The sequence below is a fragment of the Leptonychotes weddellii genome, chromosome 16, assembly GCF_054177405.1.
Source record: "Leptonychotes weddellii isolate Sample4059 chromosome 16, ASM5417740v2, whole genome shotgun sequence".
Classification (NCBI taxonomy): Eukaryota; Metazoa; Chordata; class Mammalia; order Carnivora; family Phocidae; genus Leptonychotes; species Leptonychotes weddellii.
Window position 1 is genome coordinate 41,143,112 of NC_138384.1, and position 9,956 is coordinate 41,153,067.

At 47.9% G+C, this 9,956-nt stretch overlaps 1 protein-coding gene and 1 long non-coding RNA gene across 2 annotated transcripts in view; one reads left to right on the forward strand and one right to left on the reverse strand.

Moving 5' to 3' along the window:
* Window positions 1-1,592: 1,592 nt before the first annotated feature.
* SPTBN4 (spectrin beta, non-erythrocytic 4) overlaps window positions 1,593-9,956 on the forward strand; it is a 73,235-nt gene continuing 64,871 nt past the window's right edge. Inside the window, exon 1 of the mRNA XM_081806887.1 lies at window positions 1,593-2,697. Coding sequence (XP_081663013.1) covers window positions 2,526-2,697 — 172 coding nt within the window. The 5' untranslated portion in view covers window positions 1,593-2,525. The remainder of the gene's footprint in view (window positions 2,698-9,956) is intronic.
* The window catches only part of LOC145717589 (uncharacterized), a 19,997-nt gene continuing 12,614 nt past the window's right edge, over window positions 2,574-9,956 (reverse strand). The window contains exon 5 of the long non-coding RNA XR_014140920.1: window positions 2,574-2,796. This is a non-coding gene — a long non-coding RNA (uncharacterized LOC145717589). The remainder of the gene's footprint in view (window positions 2,797-9,956) is intronic.

Below are 9,956 nucleotides of genomic sequence, written 5' to 3' on the forward strand. Positions count from 1 at the left end.
TACTGTGTGAGTGTGTGGCTGTGGGTCATGTTTGCGACGCTGTATGTGACCCTGTGTGTGTGTGTGTGCCAGTGTGGGAGTGTGTGACCCCGTGAGGGTGCGTGGCTGTGTGTGACGCTACCTCTGGCCCCGTGAGTGCTGTGGCTCGGTGTATGACCGCGCGTGGGCCGGCGCTGCAGGCGGCCGAGGCGGCGGGGGACGGCGGGCGGGAGGGGGTCCCGGGGGCGCGCCGAGCGCGGCGGCCGCGCGAGCGGGGGAGGCGCGGCGGCGGCGGCGGCGGCGGCGGCGGCGCATGCGGATCTGGTCGAGCGGCGGGGCCGGCGGGGCCGAGCGGAGCCGGGCCGGGCCGGGCCGGGCCCCCGGACGCCTACAGGGAAGGCGGTCGGGCGCCGCGAGCAGCGCGGACAGCGGCACCGGCGGCCGCGGGCCCAGGTGAGCGGCGTGGGGTGAGAGCCCCTCCCTGCAGCATCTCCCCACCTGCCCGAGCATCCCTTCCCCGCGCGCTGTGGGCATGGCCTGAGCCCCTAGGGTCTCCCGGGCTGGAGGAGGGGAGGGGGCCAGGGCGGAATGAGCCCCCACCCCTCAGCCCAGCCAGCCTCCCGCCGTGCGTGGGTCTTCCACCCAGGCCTTGTCCTTCCCGGGCCCCCTCCTTGCGAGCAGTGACTAGACTGCAGGGACAGAGAGGTGCGGCCTTCGAAGGGTTAAAGCATCGATTCCAACCCCCAGCCTCCAGCCTTTGCTGGGGCCGCAGGGCACCTCTCTCCGCCTCCCCCATCTCCTTCTCCTCCCTTCCTTTTCTCCATTCAGTCGCGTAATGGCCAGTGCCCTTCCGCGGGCTGACGCTCACCAAGTGCTAAGTGCCTCCCCATCCCCAAGTATCCTCCACTGAGGAAACAGTTGTGATCAGCATTTAACAGGGAGGGAAACTGAGGCAGAGAGGCCAAGTTAAAGATGGGTTAAAGACACAGCGGGAATAAAGCAGGGCTTGAACTCATGTCTGTCTGACTTGAGCACAGGCACTTTGATTTGCTAAGATACGTGACCAGAGGATGAATAATAATAGCAAGGACCATGTATCAAGGGCTTGCATGTACTAGATACCATGTTCCCTGCATTATTAACTGATTTCATCCACAAACATCCCTAGGAAATGGGCACTGTTATCATTACCATTTTACAGATGAACAAACTGAGGCCTAGAAAGAGGAAGTGACTGGCCAAGGTCACACAGGTGGTAAGTAGCCATGTGCCCACTTAGAGCTTTCCGTGGAAGGAGAGAATAACAGTGAATTTTGGAGTGTCCACCAAAAGGGACAGTCTCCACTACACTGACCAAGACCTGGACCCTGCTTTCCTACAATCTGGTGGGTTGTCAACTGTCTGAGTCTTTGAGAAGGACATTGATCTCCCCGCAGTTCCCTCCTTTCTTAGTTTTGGAATCAGGGGGCCGGGAGGGAGGAGGAAACGCATCTGATGTCTCTCACCCCCTTAAATTTCATATTTGCAATCTGGTGGTGTTCTGGATCAGACAATATGTCAGGTAGCTGTTACCACAATAATGCTATGTAAGGAACCACCCCCAAACTCAGTGTCTTAAAATGCTGAGCGTTTATTTAACCATCAAGTCTGAGGTCAGTGATTTAGGCTGGGCTCAGCTGGGCAGTTTTTGGGGTCTCGACTGGGCTTATTCACTTGTTGGATGGGGGGTTGGGAGCGGTGTTGACTGTTAGCTGCTGTAATTGGCCTTGGCTTTAGTGACTGGGGCCTTAGATAGGGACTATGCTGACAATGTTTTCCTCACCCCCACAATCAAGCACAAGCAAAAACATGGGAAGTCTCTTGAGTTTTAGGCTCAGAATTCACCAGCACTTCCACCTACTTCTGTTAGTCAAAGCTAGTCATGGGACCAAACCCAGAGTCAAGGTTGCAAGGGGACACTCTTCCAATTTTCCCATCGCTACAGTAGAAGAGCAGTCAAGAGTTACATGGCAAAGGATGCGGTTATAAGGGTGAAGAATTGGGGCTGTTTAATGCCATCATTTGATCACAGTACCTGCATTTGAACTCTGGCTACCCACTAGCTTTGTGACCTTGGGCCTCAGTTTCCTCCTTTATAGAACAGGCCAAATACTAGCCTATCTTTAGGGAATTAAATTTGTGGGAATTAAATAAGGTAACACATATAAAGTCCGGAGGGCAACACAAATGCTCAATAAATGTTATTTCTTGTTCTTACTGCATTGTGGAGTTCTCCTGCTAACGGTGTCGTCATTCTAACAATAATACAGGGAGTTTGCCCAGCCCCTGCCCTGTGCCAGGTGCTAAGCTTCACCAACAGCCCTGTGAAGTGGCCAGGATGAACATAACTGTCAGTAGTAGTCTGTGCACTTGAAAGACAGGGAAACTGAGGGTAAGGGAGTCGACAGGACTCACAGCCTGTCCACTGTTAGAAGCGGCACCTCTGAGCTCAGGCCCTGTTTCTAGCCTAATGTGCCTCTGCTTCTTCCCAGGCCTCACCTTCCCCAATGGCGCAGGTACCGGGGGAAGTAGACAACATGGAGGGCCTACCGGCCCCCAACAACAACAATCTTGCAACCCGCTGGGAGAGTCCTGATCGGGCCTGGGAACGTGAGCAGCCAGCAGCCTCCACTGCAGCCGCCTCCCTCTTTGAGTGCTCCCGGATCAAGGCTTTGGCAGGTACCTGGAGGAGCGTTGGGGTGGGAAGGAGAAAGGAGGAAGAAGGGAGGAGGCTGCTGGGGTGGTCTGTGTACCTCCGCGCTCCAGAACCTTGGTAGCCTGCAAGATGGGAAAGAGACTCACAGACACTTTGCAGGTGAATCTATAGACCAGCACCATCCAATGGAATGTTCCACAGTGACAGGAAAACATTCTCTCTCTGGGATGTCCAATATACTAACCACTAACCGCTAGTACTTGTGACTGTAAGCACTTGAAATGTGGCCAGTGCTTCTTGAGGGACCGAATTTTTAATTGCATTTCGTTTTAATTAATTTAACTTTAAATTTTTTTTTTTTAAGATTTTATTTATTTGTGAGAGAGAGAATGAGAGAGAGAGAGTACATGAGAGGGGGGAGGGTCAGAGGGAGAAGCAGGCTCCTCGCTGAGCAGGGAGCCCGATTCGCTTAACCAACTGAGCCACCCAGGCACCCTTAATTAATTTAACTTTAAATAGCCACATGTGGCTGGTGGATGCTGGATGGGGCAGTGCTGCCTTAGAACCTTAGAAATGTAGAGTTTCAGAAATGTGGGATTTTATAAGCATATTTTCTTAGAATTGCAAGATGCTGAAATATTGGATTTTTGGACCTTGGAATGTCATGCTCAGAGATTCTTCAAACTTGAGGCCTTTAGAAATGACACTCTTAGAACATAGAACTTTATAAGCACAGACCTTAGAAATTTTAATCTTTCATCCCCCCCCCCCCACCACCAGGATCTTAGACCCTTAGAAACCTAAACTCTAATACACATAGATCCTTGGGGCCTTATAACCCTAAACCTTTAGAATTTCAGATTAGAATTGTAGATCCTGAGAATTTTGAGATAGAATGACCATACCTTCCAGCTTTTAGCACTGAAACCCTCAGTCTGGGGCCAACCAGGATGGTTGCTCACCCAACTTTGATGTTTTAGAACAACATAAGCAAAGACGAGAGAACTGTATAGTTACAGAATCTTAGAACCTTAGACCTTTGGAATTGTAGATCCTTGAACTTTAGGACTTCATGTTCAGAGGGCTGTAGAACTTCAGAAGCATTTGATCATCAGCATTAAAACTATGAGCAAAGGGGCGCCTGGGTGGCCCAGCTGGTTAAGCTTCTGACTCTTGATTTCAGTTCAGGTCATGATCTCAGGGTCGTGGGATCAAGCCCCGCCTCAGGCTTCTGCGCTCCGTGTGGAGTCCGCTTGGGATTGTCTCCCTCTACTCCTCCCCACCACCACCATTCGCACTCTCTCTCTCAAATAAATAAATTTTATGGAGCACCTGGGTGGCTCAATCGGTTAAGCGACTGCCTTCAGCTCAGATCATGATCCCAGGGTCCTGGGATCGAGCCCCGCAGTGGGCTCCCAGCTGAGCAGGGAGCCTGGGCTTCTCTCTAAGCTGCCACCACCCTCCTTGTGCTCTCTCTCTCTGACAAATAAATAAATAAAATCTTTAAAAATAAATAAATCTTAAAAAAAAAGCCAACCATGAGCAAAGAGCCTGAGAACCTTCAGAGACATGTAACTTCATAATCATTAACTTTAAGCCTTTAAAACATTAGACCCTTGGGCCTTTATTATCTCGGGAACGCGGAATGTTAGAAGCATAAACTATAGATTGTAGTAATCATGAAATCTTAAAACCCTAAGGTCAGAATCAGTTCCCTGAGAATCTCAAGAATTTTAGTAACTCAACATTTGACAATCATGGGATCTTTGCTACTAAGAGTCTTGGAACTTCATAATTGTAGGATGTTGAACAGTGGTGTCCAACCCAAGGGCCTCTGGGAAGCAGGTGACATGAAAAAAAGAGTAGACTGGGGACTATGGTCAGCTGGAAAGCAGCACCCTGGTCACCAGCTCCAGCCATGGGGAAATGTGGGCCCCAAATTGCTAGCAGAGATGTTTATCCTCAATTTCCCAATTAAAAAAAAAATCTGTATGTGCCACAAAGTATGAACCAATATTAACTCACAGACTGCCGGCTTCCTCTGATTGAGAAACTACAGCGGTATAAAAATGTACTCTTGGAAACTTAAAATCATACTTTCAGACTCTTCAAGCCTTAAAAACTTGGGATCACATCAACTTAGAATTCTAGAATTTATCCACAAAATATTTATTCAGTGCCCGCTCTGTGCCTGCCCTGTGCTGGACAATACGAGGGACATAATGGTGACTGAGCCAGCCCATGGGGCTCCCAGGCCACTGGGAGAGTTAGATCCAGCCAGAGAGTGATGACCCCGAGTGGTCAGGGCCCAGATGGTGAGGCACAGGCGGAGGGCTGGGATGGGGAAGCCCAGGGACTATAGAAGCTCAGATGAGGTACCTGATTCAATCCAGAGGGTCAGGGTGCTTCCTGGAGGAGGAGGTACCGAAGCTGCGCCCTGAAGGATGAATAATAGTGAACCCTGGGGTGGAGAGTGGAAGAAAAGACCTCCAAAAGTTGCGAGTGGCTAGATTGAAGTAGTGAGTAAATGACAATGCGAAAGGAGGCAGTGAGTTAGACCCTATAAGCCACCATGAAGGGTGGGAGGGCACTGGGGAGCTATGGTAAGATTTTAAGCAGAGGTGGGATGTGGTAACATGGGGATCAAGGACTCTTCGCATCTGAGAACCACTGATTCACAGAACATCAGTGCCGAATACCACAGACAGATAAACATCTAGTCCAGGGAAATGTAGGGATCCCCTATAAGAAAAAAAAATTCTCATACACTCCCTGTGTCTACTTAAATTATTGTATCTATAATTTTCCTAAGTGCAACAAACCCACGGTTCTGTTTATATCTCTTATGCCTACAGTTCTCTAAAACTAAAACACGTTATATTGGACTCCAGAACCAAAGTGCAAAACCAGTTAACGTTCAGCTTGGGGCGCCTGGGTGGTTCAGTTGGTTAAACGTCTGCCTTCAGCTCAGGTCATGATCCCAGGGTCCTGGGATCGAGCCCCACATCGGGCTCCATGCTCAGCGGGGAGTCTGCTTCTCTCTCTCCCCCGCCCCTTCAGCCCGCTCGTGCTCACTCTCTCTCAAATAAATAAATAAAATCTTAAAAAAAAAAAGATTCTGCTTAACAGTAACTTCAGGATGCTGTTTATACTGTTTAAATGATATTGCTGCTCGAAATCCTAACATCGTGACGTAGATCGCTAGGGTGCATTTTCTTTTGCATCCCTTTGCTTACTTCTCTCATGGTTTTTCTCTATTCAAACTATAAGGGCAAACCTTTGAGCAGAGTCCTGAGTAGCATGCTTTTGTATGAACACGTTTGGGAAAATTGTCTGGACCCCATGCTCCAGAGAGTTCCCTTAATCATGCTCCCCAGCTTATGGCTCGCTGTCCTCATCAGTCTATGTGAGGACCCTCTCCTCCTCTTTATCTATTCACTTATTCTCTTTGCTTTTTAACATTTTTTACAAAGCAATCTCTATGCCCAACGTGGGGCCTGAATGCAAAATCCTGAGATCAAAAATCTCGTGCTCTACCAACTGAGCCAGCCAGGCGCCCCTATTCATTTATTCTCTTTTATTCCCACATCTCACACCAATGCCTTCTCTCCTATGGGCCATTCTAATTGCTTGCTTGTTTGTTTGTTTGAAGAACAGGCTATTTGCTTATTCATTTTTATTTTTTGAGAGAGAGAGAGCGTGCATGCATTTGCTCTAGTGGGGTTGGGGGAGGGGCAGAGGGAAAAGGAGAGAGAATCCCAAGCTGGCTCCACACTCAACACAGAGACCATCATGGGGCTCGATCCCATCACCTTGTGATGAAGACCTGAGCTGAAATTAAGAGTTGGTCGCTTAATCAACTGAGCCACCCAGGCGACCCCCATTCTGATAGTTTTAATGCAAATTATTATCTTTGCATGCCGATGATTTTGCAAAATGTGCATTGTTAATTAGTGTGCATGTATACATATATTTTAACTGTTTATTAAAGTATTACATGCGCACAAAAAGGCAGATAAGTCGTGAATGTCCAGCATTTCCACAGGTGAACACCCTCTGGTAACCAATCCCCAGATAAGGAAAGAGAATAGGACCGCCCCAGAGAAGTCCCCCTCACGCTGCCTCTCTCACTACATCCCAAGAGTAAACACTATCCTAACTTCTAACAGCACGCACTGGTTTTGCTGGTGTTTGAACTTCATATAAATAGAATCCTGAAGCGTGTACCCCTTTGTGTCTGGCTTCATTCACTCAACACTGTGCTGATGAGATTCATCTGTGTCTACCTGTCCTTGTAGGATATTCCTTCTCGTTGCTGTATAGTATTCCACAGTGTGAATATGCCATAGTCTATCCATTCACCTGTTGATGAGCATTTGGGTTATACCTCGTTTAGGGCTATCACAAGCTAGACTATTGCAAACCCGTAATTCCTGGTATTTCAAACTATTACAAACTGTTGCTGCTTTAAACTTTCTAATACAGGTTTTTGGTGGGCATAAGCCCTCATTTCCACCCAGGAGTGAAAGCGTTGGGTCATAGGGTAGGTGTATATCTAACTTCACTGGAAACTGCCTGTTTGTGTCATTTTATATTCCCTCATATTTGTATGAGGGATTCAGTTCCTGTACATCCAACCCTTAGTATGGTCAGTCTTTTTAATTTTAGCCATTCTGATGGGTGTGCATTCTATTGTGGTTTTAAAAGGTTTTTTTTCTTAAGATTTTATTTATTTATTTGACAGAGAGAGATAGCGAGAGCAGGAACACAAGCAGGGGGAGTGGGAGAGGGAGAAGCAGGCTTCCTGCCAAGCAGGGAGCCCAACATGGGACTCGATTCCAGGACCCCGGGATCATGACCTGAGCCGAAGGCAGACGCTTAACGACTGAGCCACCCAGGCGCCCTCTATTGTGGTTTTAATTTACATTTTCCTGGTGACTAATAACAACTAATGAGATAGAGCACCTTTTCATATGTTTATTGACTATTTGGATAGCTTCCTGTGAAGTGCCCGTTCAAGTTCTTTACCTATTTGCATATTAATTTTCCTGCCTTTTTCTGATTGTTTTGTAGGAGTTCTTATATGTCCTGGGTACAAGTCCTTTGTCAGATAGATGTGTTGTGAATATTTTCTCCCACCATGTGGCTTGTCTTCTTGTTCTTTTAATGTTGCCTCTTGATGAGCAGTATTTCTTTTTTTTTTTTTTTAAGATTTTATTTGTATATTTGAGAGAGAAAGAGAGAGCATGAGCAGGGGGAGGGGCAGAGGGAGAGGGCAGACTCCCCGTTGAGCAGGGTACCTGATATGGGGCTCCATCCCAGGACCTCGAGATCATGACCCTAGCTGAAGGCAGAGACTTAACTGACTGAGCCACCCAGGCACCCCAATGAACAGTAGTTCTTAACTTAAATGTAGTCTAATTTGATCATTAATAATTATTTCCTGCGTGGCTAACACTTGGTGTCTGAAGACATCTTCGCCTACTTCAAGGTCATGGAGATATTTTTTAATGTTTTCTTCTAAAGTCTTCTTTATCCCTTTCACATTTAGATTTATAAGCCAGCTGATATTTACTATATTTATTACTGTGTACAATGTGAAGCGTCGGTCCGGGTTCTTTTTTTTGCCACATGGATATCCAGTTGACTCAGTTCCATTTATTGAAAAGACTTTCTTTTCCCTACTGAACTGCAATTTCACTGTTATAAATCTGAGAGCTCTATGTATATGGGTTTGTGCATGCAAGCATATTCTAGATGGTGGGTTTTGTTTTTAAGTAAGCTCTAGGCCCAACATGGGGCTTGAACTCATAATGCTGAGATTAAGAGTCACATGCTCTTCCCACTGAGCCAGCCAGACGCCCCTAAGATTGCAGTTTTTGCATTGTTTTCCCATTCAGCACTATGCCTTAAGACTCAGCCATGTGGGTGCCCCTGGTGGGCTCAGTCGGTTAAGCGTCTCACTCTTGATTTCAGCTCAGGTCATGATCTCAGGGTTGCGGGATGGAGCCCCGGGACGGGCTCCCCTTTGGGCATGGAGTCTGCTTGGGATTCTCTCTTCCTTCTCCCTCTGCCCCTCCCCACTTGTGCCCTCTCTCTCTCTCTCAAATAAAATAAAATAAAAATCTAAAAAAAAGAAAGAAAGACAAGGCTCAGCCATGTGGCGCTGTGTGCATCTACTATGCTGCTCCTAACTGCTGCATGGAGTCTATGGTATGAACTCACCATGTTCGATTTTCCCAGTGATGGACAATGAGCCTGTCTCGAAGCCCCAACCTGCCCCTCCCCCTACCCCCCAGCTAGCATTGCACTGGACATCCTCATTCATCCTCCTTATAAACCAGCGTGGAGGGCGCCTGGGTGGCTCAGTTGGTTAAGCGACTGCCTTCGGCTCAGGTCATGATCCTGGAGTCCCGGGATCGAGTCCCGCATCGGGCTCCCTGCTCGGCGGGGAGTCTGCTTCTCCCTCCGACCCTCCCCCCTCTCATGTGCTCTCTCTCTCTCAAAAAATTAAAAAAAAAAAAAAATCTTAAACCAGCGTGGAAAAGTTTATGGGACATAAGCACAGGGAAAGAACTGCTGTGTCATGGGGGTATGCCCTAATTTAATTTGACTCTGATCGCTTCCCAAATGGCTGCCCCAGTTTCTAACTCCCACCAACAGGCATGGGGTTATGATGTCCCCACGTTTCCACCACTACTTGGTATCCACCGGCTCCCTAACTTTTCTCAGAGCAGTAGCCAAACATTCTTGACATACTAAGTGTTACTATATCCTTTCCCCTAACCAACAACGGATAAAAGAGTAGTTAGTTATTCCTCAGCTCTATGAAAGTCTCCATGTATTAAAGATATGAATACATTGAGGTCTTATTCTAAGGAAATGTGTTTTGCTTCTGACTAGTGATTACCACAGCGGAGAATATATAAATGACAACTCATAAGATGCCTGGGTGGTGCAGTTGGTTAAGTGTCTGCCTTCAGCCCAGGTCATGATCCCAGGATCCTGGGTTCAAGTCCCGAGTTAGGCTCCCTGCTCAGCGGGGAGCCTACTTCTCCCTCTGCCTGCTGCTCCTCCTGCTTGTGCTCGCTCTCTCCTTCTCTCTCTCTCTTTGACAAATAAGTAAATAAAATCGTTTTAAAAAGTCACATAAAGGGCACCTGGGTGGCTCAGTCGTTAAGCGTCTGCCTTCGGCTCAGGTCACGATCCCAGGGTTCTGGGATCGAGTCCCACATCGGGCTCCTTCCTCGAGGGGAAGCCTGCTTCTCCCTCTCCCACTCCC